General features: G+C 42.1%; 2 protein-coding genes across 2 annotated transcripts; one reads left to right on the top strand and one right to left on the bottom strand.

The window, feature by feature from the left end:
- Positions 1–328: 328 nt before the first annotated feature.
- Positions 329–3,846, top strand: LOC136527296 (putative lipase YDR444W). Its single transcript, XM_066519981.1, has 11 exons — positions 329–557; positions 1,149–1,284; positions 1,471–1,538; positions 1,771–1,841; positions 1,968–2,237; positions 2,527–2,690; positions 2,766–2,821; positions 2,945–2,997; positions 3,093–3,261; positions 3,345–3,442; positions 3,539–3,846. The coding sequence occupies exons 1-11, from the start codon at positions 407–409 to the stop codon at positions 3,641–3,643; spliced, it is 1,341 nt and encodes a 446-aa protein (XP_066376078.1). The 5' UTR covers positions 329–406; the 3' UTR covers positions 3,644–3,846.
- A 1,055-nt stretch (positions 3,847–4,901) lies between these two features.
- Positions 4,902–10,449, bottom strand: LOC136525322 (mitogen-activated protein kinase 1). Its single transcript, XM_066518322.1, has 6 exons — positions 10,066–10,449; positions 9,849–9,978; positions 8,106–8,243; positions 6,850–7,182; positions 5,881–6,061; positions 4,902–5,490 (listed from the first exon to the last, which is right to left on the bottom strand). The coding sequence occupies exons 1-6, from the start codon at positions 10,311–10,313 to the stop codon at positions 5,321–5,323; spliced, it is 1,200 nt and encodes a 399-aa protein (XP_066374419.1). The 5' UTR covers positions 10,314–10,449; the 3' UTR covers positions 4,902–5,320.
- Between the last annotated feature and the right edge of the window lie 7,492 nt (positions 10,450–17,941).

The raw sequence follows: 17,941 nt of genomic DNA on the forward strand, positions 1-17,941 counted from the left end.
ATTTTCACGGTTAAATTAATGAAACTAACTCTGTATTTTATTAGATAATATATACTACTTGTGTGTCTTCGATAAACTTTGGTCAGAGCAAAATTTTGACTGCCATGCTCTTTCAGCTGCGTGGCAGGCCGGTAAATTCCCCAGGCTCCCGGACCGGACTCAGCCCACACGCATGACGGCATGGGCCAAGCGGCCCGACCTCCCTCCCGACAGGCCATCCGGGCTGGAATACCCCGCCGAATCCCATGGCTGCCGTGACGCCGACGGCAACGGCCAACCCAACGCCACGGCTACCTCACCCGGCCAAACCTGCCCGTCAATAATCAGCCCCACGCCGGCACTGATTCCGGCGCGGTTTTTTGTCCCGTGCCGTCCGCCGCCTTCGACGACGCCACCGCGAGAGGGGATGGTGGCGTCCACGGCTTGCTCTCTTCCCCATGGCCTCTCGCTCAGGCTGAGCCGCTCCTATAACAGCCGCTTCCTACCGCCTCTCGGCGCTCTCGCGCACCGGCTCGGCCCCGCCTGTTCTTCTTGGAGCGGAAGCGGCAGCCCGTCAGGTTAATTTATTCTTGATCGCTTCCTCCTTCCTAGGAAATTGGCCTTCCGTCATTCCGTGACAGATTGGAGGCACTGTGAAGCTGCTTTCTCTAGGAAAGCTTAGTGCAAGACAATTTCGTAGCTGCGAAGTACTGTAATTCCATATACTCGTGCTAAGTCAATTCAGACTGGTTGGGTAGCTCGATAGACGATTTTTTTTTATCAGGAAGTTTCAGTTAAGCAATGAGATCAGGAAGTTTCAGCAAAGCTCCTGAATCAAATTGGCATCACAGAGGGCGCCAGTAGTACATGAGAATTCTGATGGTTCTCAAACCATTTGGAATCCAAGCACAATGCATCCTCGATTGATCTAGGAAGTTAAATCCAATTTATGAATCTGAATAGGATCAGACATTAGGATCCTATGGACTTCAGTTAGAACAATGAGGGGGCTTCAGTTTTTAACCAAATTCGAAACTGAGGCACGGATAGTCCAAATTCAAGGCAAACATGGATGCAGTTCACATGCAGTTGCCTTGTTATTATATTTTCACATGCTTTCAGTGAAATATACTGGAACTCATCACTACAGCACTACATGATTTTTGCAGGATTGCAATCTGCCAGAAACCTGTATCTTCATCCAGTATCAAGGGGAAGTACTGTTGTGTGTTCAGTGATGTATGCATCCAAGAGCAAGCAAGAACCAGACCATCTCCTTATTCTTGTCCATGGTATCATGGCAAGGTAACTGATTAGATCCTATTTCTCCTGTACTAAGTTGTTACCGTAGATTTGAAAGAGGCTTAACTGCTCAAAGTCTACACACATTAGCGTGACACAAATTACTTGTCTTCTTTAACCAAACTGTACTTTTCTGCATTCTTTCTTGAATTTTACTGAAAATTTTACTTTATTATACTATGGTTGCAGCCCCAAAGACTGGACATATGGGGAAGCAGTTCTGAAGAGGCGGTTGGGTGATAATTTTTTCATATATGGTAAAGCATGCTAGCATTTGAATTCTTCATTCATTAACATTAATACTACTTATTACCTAACCATTCGTTCTAGTTTTCTACAATACCGGTTTATGAACTAAATGGACGTTAAAAAAGTGTACCTACAAGGTGAATAAGGCATCCACATTATTACTTTAGCTACACAGTTTTACAGTTGAGAATAGTTTGTTTATTGAGTGAGCTGTAAATGTGTAAACATTTTTGTCTACAGCTAGTTCATCGAACAACTACACCAAAACCTTTGATGGGATTGATATAGCTGGAAGAAGGTTAGCAAATGAAGTACGTTCTTTGAAGTTTGTCATAGAAAAAGGTTTCAAGCATTCTCCTTGTTGGAGACTGATATCTCCTGTTCCTTGATCCTAATGAACTGCTTAGAAGCTCTGATAATTGTGCCTCTGGGAACAGGTCTTGGATGTGGTTAACAAGATGTCCAGCTTGAGAAAGATTTCCTTCCTAGCACATTCTTTGGGTGGTTTGTTTGCTAGATATGCTATTGCAGTACTCCACTCAGTGGAAACAAAGAATGCAGGACAAAGTAGTGCACTTATTGTTCCTACAACAAGAGGGTCAGCAAAATCAAGATGCACTTCAGGATTAGGTTCAATTGCTGGATTACAGCCAATTAATTTTATTACCTTAGCAACCCCACACCTTGGGGTTAGAGGGAGAAATCAGGTGCGTCACCAAAATGTTTCGGATTATTTTTGCAAAATATACTGCTCATTATCCGATTCCTGGGAAAACAAACTCTCTATGTTCATATAAGACCTTCATGTAGATTTTGAAGTTGCATGGTATGATTTTTACAAGCTGGGATGATATAGCATGTTATTTCATTGCTGAAGGGGTCAAAACCAACTAACATCTATAACTTTGGGGAAAAATGACAAACTTATTGGGACCTGTTACTGTTATTGAGCAATTCCATTGATACATGCTTATATGGTTTTCCCCTAATTACCAGCTTCCGTTTCTTCAAGGTCTATCAATTCTAGAAAAACTTGCTGCACCTTTGGCTCCTTTAATTGTTGGGCGCACTGGTGCTCAACTGTTTCTCACTGATGGTGATCCTAGTAAGCCACCTCTCCTGTTACAAATGGCATCTGACTGTGATGACAAAAAGTACATGTAAGTGAAGAACAGAACCATTTATAGGCAAGTTGCTCTTACTGAAACATAATGTTCCTTTTCATTGTTTAACAGATTAGCTTTAGCAGCTTTTAAGAACCGTGTCCTGTATGCTAACGTTTCATATGACCGTATCCTTCCTTGCCAAATCATTTCTTGAACTTGATCTGCAGCATGCTATCCAGTAATGGTTATCTCCCCCCAAGCTATTTCTGCTTCTATTCTTGTTCTTTGTTTTCTTGATCTTATCCCAGACATGGTCGGCTGGCGAACATCTTCATTGAGGAGAGAAAAGGATCTTGTAAAGGTAGCAATATCTCCATAATTGATTCCATTGACAGCTTACTTGTCACACTAAATTGAATGTCATTTGAATAGACCTTGCATTTCCTCTATCTGCAGCCCTCACATCGTTCACTGGATGGCTATAAGCACATTGTGAATGTTGAATACTGTTCGCCCGTATCATCAGAGGGCCCCCATTTCCCTTCCAAGGCTGCCAGAGCTAAAGAAGCTGCACAGCGAACGCCAAACAGAGAAAATACCGAGGAATACCACCAAATGATGGAGGGTAAGTAGCAATTTTGCACTCCATGTTTGTACATCGGATTTGCTCGTTTCTTGAATGAATTGTGGACACTGATTCTTGAACAGAGGAGATGATCCATGGCCTGCAGAAGGTTGGTTGGAAGAAGGTGGACGTCAACTTCCATTCATCATTCTGGCCTTACTCTGCTCACAACAGCATACATGTATGCTTTCTTCTTCTGGAGTGATGTTTTCTCTCCAGTTCCTCCAATTTCTTTTGTTCTAAAGAACAGCCATCCAAATTCATGGTATCTATGCAGGTCAAGAACGAGTGGCTTCACAATGCTGGTGCTGGTGTTATCGCGCACGTTGCGGACAGCATCAAGCAGCAGGAGTCACGCCCATGTCTTCCTGCCAATCTATAGCAGTAGCATTTAGCAATCCATTTGCTTAAATTTTCTGTGGCTAGCAAAATAAACCATGACCAAATTCTGGTTGTCAGCATTCACTGTGTAATGATACAATTGGGACTGGGACACAGAATAAACCGTGTATCGGCCGCTTCAGTTTTTTTTTTAAGATCCGGCATCGGCTTTCATTAATAAGAGATGAGAAAATTACATTACAAGGTTCCTAGATGGCGCAAGCTGTGCGCCCCGCCGATTTTTACATGGGTTGAGCTAACCAAAACCCATGCCACCCCTGTTTTACAAGAGATTAATTTATACTTAATATAGAGGGCAACAGAACCGTCCACAGTCTACAGGCTGTTAGACGTTCACGGCTCCATCCTTGAGGTGTAAAGACGGCATGAGAATTGAGAAGTCCTAAATCCTTGTTTCCAGCGTAGCTCCACATTCTTGCGTCTTGCCCCAGCCTTGTATTCGGTGCACCACTTGTTGGACCGTCAAGCTTTGCTTTCGAAACACACGATTGTTTCTTTCCTTCCATATCGGCTGCTTCAGTTAGTTTTACCTTATTTGGTGTCATTGTCAAATGGCATTTTTTTTCGGGGAAATTCTAGGGGCAGGGTGGACGCTCCCGATGGTGGGCCGCCCGCGCTAGCCTAAGCGCCGCCCTCGATGGTAATTCTTGTATGCTCATCCACTCGTCCTCGCCCCCAATCGTTAAAAAAAATCTCACCTCAAACAGCGCCGCCGCACGCCCGCGCCACCTCGGCGACTACACTCTCCACCGCGCCTCCCTTTTCACCACCCCTCCGCTTCGCCAGCCGACATCCCCACCGCGCCAAAGTGTAGCAGCTCGTCTTCCTCCCTCTCCACTGCGCCTCTCGCCCGTCGCGGCCTTTTAGAGCGCGTGGACCCACCACGGTCTTCTCCACTGGACTTGCCGCTTCCTTCTCCACCGGAGCGGCGAGCTTTGCACCACTGGCGAGCTCTACACCGGTGAACTCCACACGCCGACGAGCCTTCATTCCCAAATCGCAAGGAGATATTATACTAAATCCGCATGTTGCAAACGTATGTTTCAAGTGTTTCAAATATTTTAGAGGTATATTGCAATGTTTTATATTGGTGTTGCAACAATAGATCGAGATGTTTTACGTATTGCAATGGCTATACACTTAAAAACATATGCTGAAACCTGATTCCAGGCTCTCAGTCGCCAATCGCCATCATAAGGTCACACTCAGCAGTCGCTCTCGCTGTCTCGGAGGCAACATTGGAATTACAGGTATTTTTTAAACAATTAAGTCGATAAACAAGAATTCTTAAGTCGACCAGAAATGTAAACTTTGACGACAGCCACTGAATTCAGGCAGCCATCGTTCATGAACTACCTCTCTTACAGACAACATCGAAAAGTTTTAAAGAAGAAAAGTAAAGTCTGATTAAAAACAACATATTGTAAGCACAAGAATCCATAGCTACGCAGAAATTTGACCTTCACAAGCTCGCTCTTTTCTACCCTTGAATGACACCGTCTCCAGCTTTTTTTAATCAAGGAGGAATGGATGATCTTCTGGTAAGGCAATTATTTACAGCTAGCAATCGGAGTTGGTGACTTTTTGCAGTGACATCAGGTGGGGGAAAAAATCTCCATGCCAATGAAGCCAATCACCGGCTGAAATTGAACTTCGGCTACTGGTAATCAGGGTTGAATGCAAGAGCCTCTTGGTAGATCAGATCCTTCATTTGTTCTTCCGACAATGCATGCTGCTCAAAGTCAAAGCTGAAGGGCATTGAGCAGACTGGCTCATCACTTATGTCATGAAGTGATGCCAAGTAAGGGTGTGCAAGTGCGCCTTCAACTGGTAAAAGAAAAGGAGAAAAGAAAACAGAGCATTCAGCAACTTCAAACTTGGTGACAAAAATCAACAAATTAGGAAGAATAGTGTGTTAATAAAAGACATGTGTTTTCAACAGTTGCAACACCATCTGGCAAAAATGATTCCCCCTTCAGAGGTCAGACCATGCAGCAGTCGTGCCTAGGAGTGGATGTGCACACATTCAAATGCAATTGTCGCATGCTGCCTATAATTGTTGTACTACCATTTCTAAACCAAGGCATGGTGCTATAAGTTCACTTACTATTTTCAAAGTGGAATCATGACAATTTATGGCAAAAACAACATTTTGAAATAAAGAGAACTTAAAAAATCTATAGAAACAAAAGATGGACAAGGCTTCAATAGTATTACCAGTTATTCTCAGTCTAGGATCAAAAGTCAGCATCTTTTCCACCAGGTCGATTGCTAAAGGTTGAACATGTGGAAATTTTTCAGGTAAGGACTGTCTAGCATGCCGGGGTAGTTGGCGGATATATCTTCTTGCATTTTCATTTACAAAATCAAGATCAGCCTCATTCGGTGTCCCAATGAGCTGCATGAAAGAAATAGGGTGAGAAATCAAACACGAAACAATGTGTGCAATATAAAAGCTATTAAATCCTCTACTGTGCTATAAAGAATTGCTTATGGATCTGAATCAGCGTAAGTGACTAGATTTACTTGACAGCTGGTATACAAAAAACAGAAAGTATCTAAGGGGTACTATTATGTTTATTATTATTCTTTACATTCTCCTATGTTTTAACACATGGTCAATCGTGAGATAACTCATATGATGTTTATTCTTTAAGACCACAAAACCATCACAACACATATTTATAGTGTATAATTCGGAACCAGCGAAGTAACAACTAGAAAATTAATAGATGCAGCAGAATCATTGCCCATGCTAAAATATTGCCCAACTCTGTTTCACCTTTTTTTTAAAACACAAAACTTGAGATCATTATCATATAAGCATATAGATATGCTACAACAGTGGAACTCCTACTTGGATCATCATTAATGGGATGATTTCTGCATGTCACTTTTTTCCTATATGACCAATACCAGCCTTTCAACAACCCAACTATTACTGTATTTGCACGTGAATAATAGATAAATGAGCAAGTCTTAGTATGAGCGAAGCTGGGTGGGTGGATGGCTTAGAGTGAGTGGATTGATGTATCCAGTATCCACAACTAGCTCATCACTAGCACACACTACTATGACAAAGCAACAATGACAACAACAACATAGCCTTTCAGTCCCAAGCAAGTTGGGGTAGGCAAAGCAACAATGACACCAAAGAAAAATATGGTATCATCACTAAGAACTCACCTCCATTAGTAGACGTAGCTGATGGACATGGTCTCTTCCAGGAAACAGGGGTTTTCGGTCCATCAGTTCCATAAATACACAGCCCACAGACCACACATCAATAGCAGCAGTATATTCAGAGGAGTTCAACAAAAGCTCTGGTGCTCTATACCATCTTGTGACAACATATTCAGTCATAAAATCAGTTTCTGAGGTGGTGCGAGCAAGCCCAAAATCACATATCTTGAGGTCACAGTTTGCATTCAAAAGAAGATTGCTAGGCTTCAAGTCACGGTGAAGAACATTTGCTGAATGTATATACTTCAAGCCACGAAGAATTTGATAAAGAAAATACTGCAAAGGAAAATCAATATAACCAAACAGTTTCACAAAACATGTATGGGGAGTTGTGATATGATAACTAGGACAAGGAAATAGGTTAACGTGCTGCAATCCCACTCAAAATACAGAAATGTATCATTTAGCACAGATAACAAAAGCTAGGAAGGACACAGCATGAATTCTCAGGCACAATCCCGAACCAACCCTTTCCATGCAAGAATGTCACATGGATATGGCTGGCAAGAAAGCCACATGTATAGTGTCAAATAAGAAAGAGTTTGCTAGTATGAAACAAGAGTCACAACAAGCAAGATACAAAATCATAGTATGAGGTATCAGAAATACAATTATGTTCAAGGATTCATAATTTCATATCATCTTAGCAACGCCAATGCATCTGTAGCTTACTAGCTTACAAGCATGAGAAAGGGATGGCTATGCCATCTTCCAACAATTATTAGCTTTGACACATTTGTTTAACAGCTAGGTTAATTGTATAATTGTGCTGCATACTGTGCCATTTTCTAATGGGCTACAAAAGATTCTCTTGAGGTCATATATCAAATGAGCCTTGATATACTGCATATAAGCATATATGGGTTTTAATAAGGCTGCCTACTTGTGGTACATTGAAAGCACTGGCCACTGAGCAATAGGAGACTCCATCCAAAACATTGGATCTGATTTGTACAAATAAAATTCTCAGTAATACGTGAGAACCCCCAAATATGTATCCACAGTGATTGATACTTTACGTTCTAGGTCAATATTCAAATATCCTGACATCTCAGGATAAATTAAGTTTGAACAATCCTAGATAAACAAGGAATTCATAGAAACAGAAGAACATAACAGATTTCGAGCTAATCCCACACAACAGCTAAAGAAATATCTGATAGTAATAGTGCAGTTCTTAGATTGAACGAAACAAGTACCTGACAGTGCTCCTCTGACAAAGCTTGATTTGAACGAATAATTTGATGCAGATCAGTATCCATCAATTCATACGCAATATACACATCATTGAATGCCTCCCTTTGTGGAGGAGGTATGATATCCCTTATTGCAACAATCTGCACCAAAAAATGAATTTGTGTCAGAAATAATATCCTTGTAGCTAGAAGCCATACTTAAAACTGTTCCAACAAATTTTAACTATGGTAGCAACAATGCAATGATTCAAATGTTTTTACTTTTACAGTGCAGAATGCAACCGTAGCACAAAAAATGTTCAAAGAGACTCTGAACTTCATTCCATGTCTCAAAGGTATCTCACCTCAAGCTCAAGTTACTTGAACTTAAGTCAACAGCTCAGGGCAAGCTTAAAAGGCACACACTTTATTTAAGCCAGCCTGTAGTATTGCCAAAGGCATACAGCTAACGAAGTGGGCACTTCAATGTGGTAAAAGCTTGTATAAAGCAAAAACCAGAGCCTTCTATCCTTAATTTTTTACTTGTGTTGTACGTTACTCATTACTATAGACGAAGTAGAGAAAACATGCAGTTTTCCCTTTTCTATGTCGTTTTAGCACGTTTATAGATTCACAAGTGTATATAGTTTTTTTTACCTTTTGCAGGAAATCTGCATGCTAGGTTGCATATTTCTCCACATGCCACATAATGCTTTTTTGGCGAACTGGTATGCGGAAGAGCACAAATAGTATGACTTTAGCTACCATTAAGGAAATTCGAGGTATAAGTAGCTGACCAAGAATGCACACGGTCGCAATCAAGTACATTAATTAACTACTAAGCGCACCTTGCCTAATCTGAATTCCAAAGATTCGCTTCTACATGCATAACCGTCGAACAACAGAAAGGAACAGGAAGACACAACATCCGTGCATATGGCTCATGTCATGTTACTTAATTTATCAGGATACTGATCTAGCCGTTACAAATCTACTAATCATAATCCAACTTAGTTCAGCTCACTTCCGAACGTGCGACAGGTTCCAAGCTGTAACGGCAGGTGAATCTCGTAACCGTCTTTCGCTTGCTGAAACCGCCGTCCCTTCTGACAAGCTAGAATGATTCTTCAACCATATACAAATACTGGTCAAATCCAATAAAATTGGGAATCCTGTGACTTAGTCTTTCACATTAAGGGTGCAAGGTCAGCAAATATACAAAAAAGTCAACAGAAGTATTTCCAATACTACTAACATAAGATCCTAGTCCCCTACCAACCGAGTATTCACTCCACTACATTCCCATCGAATTGGGATGATCTAGCAAAAAGGCCAGCACTAGGTTGGTCCTCAAGTGACTCACTCACTTTTGACATCAGCAGGCAGGAGCAACATGCGCTGCTGCTCCAGGTTGTCTCGTCATTTCTGCCCTCAAGTTCTTCAAGAACACAATGAATAGCATCTCAAAAGGTGGTTGGCTCCCTTAAAGGCATGGCTACGATTGCTATTTCTGAACTTCACCTCCCAGTCCCAGCCAAGACGAGGGAGGGAAAGTTCCCTTAGGCTAGGCGAGCTGTAGCGAACGAACTCAATCATTTAAGCAACTAACCCCAACCACCCCAAATTTAATGCGACCAACAGGCGAGCATTTAACGAGAATCTCCGATATGCTCCTCGCTAGAGAACATGAAAAAAGAAAAGAAAAGGAAATTCTGGGATCGTTGGACAGGAGAGGTGGATGGATCGGGGGTGGCTCAAGCGACTGACATTCTCGTGGTCCATGTGGCGGAGCAGCTTGATCTCGCGGAGCGTGCGCTTGGCGTCGATCTTGTTGTCGAAGGCGTTGGCGATCTTCTTGATGGCCACCTGCTCCGCCGTCTCGGAGTTGAGCGCCGAGCTGGGCAGCAGACCATGAAATCACAAATCAGAAAGGCCAGTCGATGCGAATCGGAGGCGAGGGGAGGGGAGCGGGGAGCGGGCGGACCAGACGATGCCGTAGGCGCCCTTGCCGATGGGGAGGATGGGGGGCTTGTACTTGGCGGTGACCTCGAACACGTTGCCGAAGATGTTGTACTGGATGAAGCGGCCGCCGTGGCTGAGCGTCGCCTGGATGTTCTCCATCATCCCGGCCCCGGCCGCTGGCTGCTGCTGCGCCGGCGCCGGCGGCTGCCCCCCGCCGCCCGCGCCGGCGTCCGTCATCTCCGTGTCCGGGGGCTGCCCCCCGCCGTCCATCGCCGGACCGGATTTGGATCGCGCCGAGGAGAGGGGGCTGGACGGAAGGGAAAGTGGGGGTGGAGGTGGGGAAAATGCAAATTCGTTGCTGCGAGATTTGGGTCGCTTTCGAGGCCGACTCTTTTTAGCAGAAGCTCCTCTCTCTCTCTCTCTATATCTCTATCTGTATATATATGATTTTTTTTTCTCACTCTCTGTTTCTCCTCCTGGGCTGCCTCGCCCCCCTAGCCGAGAGCTGCCGGCCTGTGTAGCATGCGTGGCGAAATGGGTAAGGAAATGGTTGCATGGATTGGCTACGGGTACCAAACCTGCGAGGCGGTGTGCCAGGCCTGGGAGGATGCGGGGGAAGCGTAGCGAAAAGGGCGACGGACGATTGCGTTGCGTAATAAAAGGTGATGACGTAGGTGGCTTCGGTGCAGGAGCGCAACAAATCCGCAAAAGCTTATACAGGCCCAAAGCGTGACGGATTTGGGCCGGTGCTGAAAGGCTCACGGTCTACTACTTCTTCTTTTTTTTTTTTTGAAATTTTGTATTTCTACTGCTATATATGTTTCGTTTAACAAGCCGCTTCCAGAGCGTTCCTTCCTCCCCTTCTTCTCTTTAAGTAGAAGTAGAAACAAAGGCGATCGGAAGGAGAGCTTCGTCCCGACGTCGATCCGGTCGGGTTCCTGTCTCTCTGGCTATCTGTTGGGTTGGAGAACCTGGATCTGGTGATGGCCTATGTATATAGTAGGTATTTTGCAGCTTCTAGTACTAGTCCCATGACATCTATACGTATGTCTGTCGTTTTCTACTCCCTCCCCATGAGTTCCGACAACAACTTCTTTGAGGAATTGGGTCGATGTTCTTGTTAGTTTTAGCTGCTTTGGTGGTTATATCCCCTTTTGGGTTGTTTCATCGTCGGTTGACTGGGGGACGGCTGCAGCGCTTGTGGTGTCAGATTCCATGTCTATCGGTGTAGCATGCCCTGTTCGTTCAATGTTTTAAGTGCATATTGATGAGTTTGGTATGCCGCTTGTTGTGCTGTATGAATTGTACAAAGATTCTTTGTCGCGAGGGGTATTAGCTTTAAAGTTACAAGCTTGGTGAGTTCCTATGCCACTACATGGTGCTGGCATGGCTTGTCGAGTGGATCCTCTGATCGCTTGAGACGAAGACAGGTTGAGAAGACCTTGTAAGGACCTATATGTAATTTGTTTTTCTCAAGGGTGTCTTTGTAAGGAATGTAGTGTAATACTTTATACCCATAATGTGTGAAATAAAACCCGGTTTCCTAAAAAAATACTATATGTTTCATTTTTTAGAGGTCACCTAGCTTTATTTATGAAAATAAAGTGTAATCGCCATCATTACTTAGCGTAAGCGTATTCAAGGCGCACAATCCTAGTAACATGTTCTTATCACAGTTTTCTCCTAAACTATGTGCAAGAGGCCTCTTGACTCTCATACAGGCCCGAGCCAAGGGGCATGCGAGCGTTGCGTGGGAACAGGGCCCATGATTTTTAGGGGTCCCAAAATTCTGATGTATCAGCTACCAGCCATCATTGCGGTAGTTTGTCATCAGGCGCATGCAAACTAGTACTAGTGACTACCAGCTACGCTAGGGGATCAATTCAAGCCCATGGCGTAAACTACCATCATGTATTAGCACTGGAAACTAGCCGATACTACATACTACGTACTCCGGAGTACATATGTGTCAGGAGTACAAAGTGTCTAATATATTTAACCAAATATATAAGTAAAAAATATTAATGCTCAAATAAACATATTAGAAAGTATACCTCATGAAAAATCTAATAATATTTATTTGATATAATAAATATTATGTATTTTATATATAGCTAGTCAAACTTGAGATATTTTAACTTTTTACCGTGCTAAAATTGCACTCGTTTCTGGACAGAGAGAGTACTCGATAATTCTAATCTTTTCCCCAATTTTGAATTCTATTGTCCTTCATAACATTATATGAACTAATGTTTTTTCGAACAATCATTATATTATAAACTATAATTATCCTTCATATATATGATTATTTATCGTGTTCCAAGAGATTAATACATTGCATGATATGTATGTAGAATTTATAATAATTACTATAATTCTGTCTATCAAGAGATAAGGCCTCATTTTATAGTTTGGTACATGGCCCCAATTTTCGCCGGCTCGGCCCTGCTCTCGTACAATCATCTTCTTCCCTTTCTTGTTCATGGGAGGACCTCACGTTTACCAATGGTTGGAAGTTTCCAGGTCCGCTCTAGCCCTATGTGAGAGGGGCAACTACTTAGGGCACATGAGTTTATATATTCAAGATGACTTGATAATTCATTTTTGCACAAATCATAGCCTCCCAGATGGAAAAGAACACATCATGCGTGACTGTTGCTTGAGTCGGTCTCATGCTCGGTGAATATGAAATCACAGCATGGACGCTTCGTGTGATGCCTTTGCAGCCGCGGACCAGTTCTGTTGTCGGCTTTGATGGTTCACTTGATCATCCTCCATTCTCATCTCCTCGTCACTCGACGGTAAGTCGCCAGGCCTTTAACTATTCAAGGTTTACAATTAGTATGGTCCATATTATAACACATGAAGATCAATTGGACTTCATCATTGACCCTTTGCATGGCTTCTGATTTCATTTAGGTCGATTGTTGTTCTTTTGTCTGTCTAGTCAGGAGTAGTTATTTACTTAGTTGTTTTGTTTATTGGTATTGTAAATATTATAACACATAAAATATTTTTTTTATCTCGAGCAGAATCCCGTCGCGAAAGCAGACGACTATCCCGACACTAGCATCGATGCTGTTGCCCCCACTCTCTAGCTCATCTGCTACCCGCCGTACATGAGGTCCATCCCACGCCACATGAGGCCTAGATATGTGCTCCACAACTTTGTCGGCGTCAAGCGGAGCCAGCGAAGGGCAATGGAGATTAGGGAGGTCCCGATGGCTTCTTCGATGACATGAACAAGGGACACTTCGTCGTTGCCGACCTCCAAATAATCGACCGGGATCCCATCATCTTCCCAACACCACAGTCTTCAGGGAGTTCATCTACTACAGCTCTTTATCCATGTCCTCTACTTGCAACACCAAGGTGCATATAGGCTTAGCACTAGAACGATGCCGTCTTCCACAATAGAAGGTGTGGTGGATAGACAATTCCGTGCACGTACGCACTCAAAACCATATAGGCCTGGCACTAGAACGATGTCGTCTTCCACAATAGAAGGTGTGGTGGATAGACAATTCCGTGCACGTATACACTCAAAACAAAATCATACTATATCATAGCTGATGTTTTCACTACTAAAGATTGAGTTGACCTAAGCTCCTTTTAAATCACATGGTTTTCTTTAACATTTTTTGTCCCCTTGTATTTTTGAGTTCTTTGTTACTAATCTTTCTTAGCCATTCATTATGTTGATCATTGATTTCCTTTTTCTAACACATGGGGTGTTACACCTCCTAACTATACTAACACTAAGCTACTACTCTATCTTAAAACAACTCCCAACTATACTAACACTAAGCTACTACTCTATTTTGAGAGAGTGGAGAGGCTTGCTCCTTGTGGTGTGTCTTGAGAGTGAGGGTACCCCCTATTTATACAAATTGGAGGTGGGCCCATGGATCTATGTGCTCTCCATCCCCCTCCATTGGATTAAACCACCTTAAAATGTATGGCAGAGATGATCTAACATTTTGCTTCTTTGCATGTAGGCATGCAGAAGGCGGTGGAGAGAGAGGGGTGGTCGATCGACCTACTAGGGGGTTAGCCGACCTACCTATGGTAGATGCCCCCTTGGTGGGGTGCTTCTCCTTGTCTTCTAGTGTGTCCTCTGAATTGTTGCGGATGGTGAAGATGTGGGCCCTCCAATCCGTGTGCTTTACTTATGAGCCATCCAGAGAAAACACAACTTTCATCCAATGGTTGGAAATGTTCTCAAGTGTGTTTCCTTGCTTGTCACCTGGATTGAGAGCCAAGGGGGTCTTAGGTTGGTCGGCCCACCCCCTAGGATCAGGCGACCCTAGGGTTTACCCCCTTGGTCCCACCTTTTCGCATATTTTACCCGCATACTCAAATAGTCCATGTACACGTGGAACCATATTATTTGTATAAAATATTGTCATGCAATGCTCATTTTCTTTTATTTTGAGGCATGTTTATAGTACTTTCAGGGCGTAAAGATGTGTCATAATTACTGTCAATAAGATTCCCTCAGCTTAACCTTTGCTCGTCCCAAGCAGCGACTAAAACATAGCCTCGGTGGATCAGGAGTTGCTATTATGTTTACATTTCAAGAGTACCATGTGCACAACAAACATATTCTTTCTGGATTGGAAAATTTAGCAATATTGAGAAGTCACCCATATTACCTTAGTCCTTTTATGGGGCATATAGCTTTTTCTTCATCATGGGCGGTTGAAAGATAGAATAGCTTGACTTGAGCACTAGTTTTCTCATTCCGCACAAGTTTCATACCAGAGGTTTTTGCAACATTTTTCAAAACAAAACTTAAGTTCCTCATATGGTACTCCCATGCCGTTCATATGGTGTATGTTTCCTCACCAAGGTATATTTTCATGTTGCCTTCTTATCCTACTTCTAATGGCATATATGGAGCTTTGGGTAGGATAAAAGATGTAGCATAAATGCATTGCATATATTGTAAAGTCAAAACTCGGATCCAAAAAGAAAAGTGTCATAGTCTTAGATCAAGATGTGCATGTGTGCAGAACATGATAAAGACACTCCTAGGAAATTTGATCTCTCTCTCCAACTAATCATTTGGAGACATGACTATCTTTCCCTTTTTTCACCATTTTTTCTATGCATGAGTCTTGATGTGCTCACATTTTTTTTTCTTTTTTTTGTACTTGGACCTTCATGTGTCCATATATTTTTTTCCTTTTTTTTTCTTTTTCACCCTTTTGCATAGCCCATGTCTCTTTTGCACAACTAGGGAGAGATCATACTTTAGAACTTGAAGCATTTATTTGGTGGAAATGGAAGGCATTTTTTGCGTACTTCCAGTGTGGAAGCAATATGAATATATGTGGCATGTTCGTGATCTTGATCTTGGGAGCATGATAAATCTCTAAACAAGAGTCAACAAGATTTGACCAAACTCAACACAATAACAAGTAGATTATATAGAAAGCCTATATCATGTAAGATCATACATGGCTGTGGTAGGATTTTTCACCATTGAGGAACATTCAAGTTTTTATTATTTTTCAAAATAAAACTCTGATAGTCAAACTCATTTACAATAAGATTATAGTAGCTTTTATCTTGCTATCTCATATCTCACAACAACTTAGACTTATTTATAGCCAGAGGGGTTGGAACTGAATCTTGTGATGGCCTATGTATATGTATATAGTAGGTATTTTGAAGCTTCTAGTACTAGTTCGATGACATCTATATATATGTCTATCGTTTTCCACTCTCTCTCTCTCTCTCTCCCCATTAGTTCTAACAACAGCTTCTTTGTAAGCTCTGCCGTCAGTGTATTCCCCAAGAGATATGTCGACCTAGCCTTTGAGGAATCATGTTGATGGTCTTGTTTTACCTACTTTGGTGGTTCTATCCCCTTTTGGGTTGTTTCATCGTCAGTTGACTAGGGGACGTCTACAACGCTTGTGGTGTCAGATTCCATGTCTATCGATGAAGCATGTCATGTTTGTTCAATGTTTCAAGGTGCATATATAATGAGTTTGGTATGTCGTTTGTTGTGTCGTATGAAGTCTACAAAGATTCTTTGTTGTGAAGGGAACCAGCTACAAGTTGCAAGCTCGGCGAGTTCCTTTGCCACTACATGGTGCCGCCGTGGTTTGTTGAGTGGCTCGTCCGATCGGTTGGGACGAAGACGATCCAGAAGACCTTGCAAGGACCTAAATGTATTTTTTCTCAAGGGTGTATTTGTAAGGGAATGTATTTTAATACTTTTTATGCATAATATGTGAAATAAAACCCGATTTCCTCAAAAAAATACTATATGTTTTTTTGAGAGGTCACCCTGCTTTATTTATTAAAATAAAGTCTAACCACCATCGAGTTAGGTAAGTATATATATTCGAGACACGTCCACCGAAACTTACACAATCTAGTAACATGTCATCATTGTTTTCTCCTAAACTATGCACAAGAGACCCCTTGACTCTCCTACAAGCATCTTCTTCCCTTTCTTGTTCATGGGAGGACCTCACATCTACCGATAGTTGGAAGTTAGGTGCTCCTGCTTGCAAGCAGACTTTAGTCCTATGCAAGAGGGGTGACCACCTAGGGGCCATGCTAGATGGGGGCTCATGAGTTTATATAATCATGACAACTTGATAGTTCATTTTAGCACATCTTATAGCCTCCCACATGGAAAAAAACACATTATGCGTGCTGCCACTTGAGTCAGTCTCATGCTCGGTGAATCACATCATCGACGCATCGTGCGATGCCTTTGTAGCCATCGACCAGTTCTGCTGTCGGCACATGCTCATAGTCCATTCTCATCTCCTTGTCACTTGATGGTAAGTCGCCAAGCGTTCAACTATTGGAGGTTTACAATTGGTATGGTAGATATGATAGCACATGAAAGATCAATTGGACTTCATCATGGGCCCAAGCATGATTTCTGATTTCATTTAGGTCTATTGATGTTTTTTTGTTTGTCCATTCAAGAGTAGTTATTTACTTAGCAATCTTGTTTACAAATGGTATGGTACATATTATAAACATAAAAGATCGATTGGACTTTGTCATTTGCCCTTGCGTGGTTTCTCATTTCATTTAGGTCGATTCCTGGTTTTTTATTTGTCCAATCAGGAGTAATTATTTACTTAGCATCTTAAATTATTGATTGTTAGGTTTCTAAACTTTTAATTCCATATATTTGCATTATTGTCCAAACTAGTAATTTACGGGTTTTTAGTTTCTACCGTAGGACCATCATTGTCTTTTATAAACTAAATAAATATCACAAGCTAACTCTTACTACTAGCACTATATGCTATATGACATTACAAACAAAAAAGTTGTTTAGCATGTAGTATGTGTGGCGAAATGGCTAAAGAAATGATTGTGTTGGATGGCTATGAGTACCAAACCTGCGAGGCGGCCTGCCGGTGTTGGAGAGGGCCGGGAGGCTGCAGGGGATGCGTAGCGGAAAGGGTAAAATGAATTATTGTGTTGCGTAAAAAGAGGATGATGCAAGTGAATTCGGTGCAGCAGCACATTCCTTATACAGGCCTAAAGCATGGTGTGTTTGGGCCAGTTCCGAAAGTCTCACGGACTCACGGTCTACTTTTGTACTCCCTCCATTCCAAGCTATAAGATGTTTTAACTTTTCTAGATACATTGTATCTGCTATCCGCATAGATATACACTATGTCTAAATACATAGTAAAAATAATGTATCTTAAAAAGCCAAAACATCTTATAATTTAGAACAGATTAAGTATTTCAATAATATATACAGTTGGAAAAGCCCTCAGCAATCAAGCTCCATCCAATACATTGATTGTCGTCCTTGTGTTGTTGACACTCAAATTTATCGAAGTACTTATAGTCACTCATTTGGCTCAATAGTCAAGTGCATATTTTGCTCAACTTGGTCCAAAAGC

Source organism: Miscanthus floridulus, chromosome 19 (assembly GCF_019320115.1).
Source record: "Miscanthus floridulus cultivar M001 chromosome 19, ASM1932011v1, whole genome shotgun sequence".
Taxonomy (NCBI): Eukaryota; Viridiplantae; Streptophyta; class Magnoliopsida; order Poales; family Poaceae; genus Miscanthus; species Miscanthus floridulus.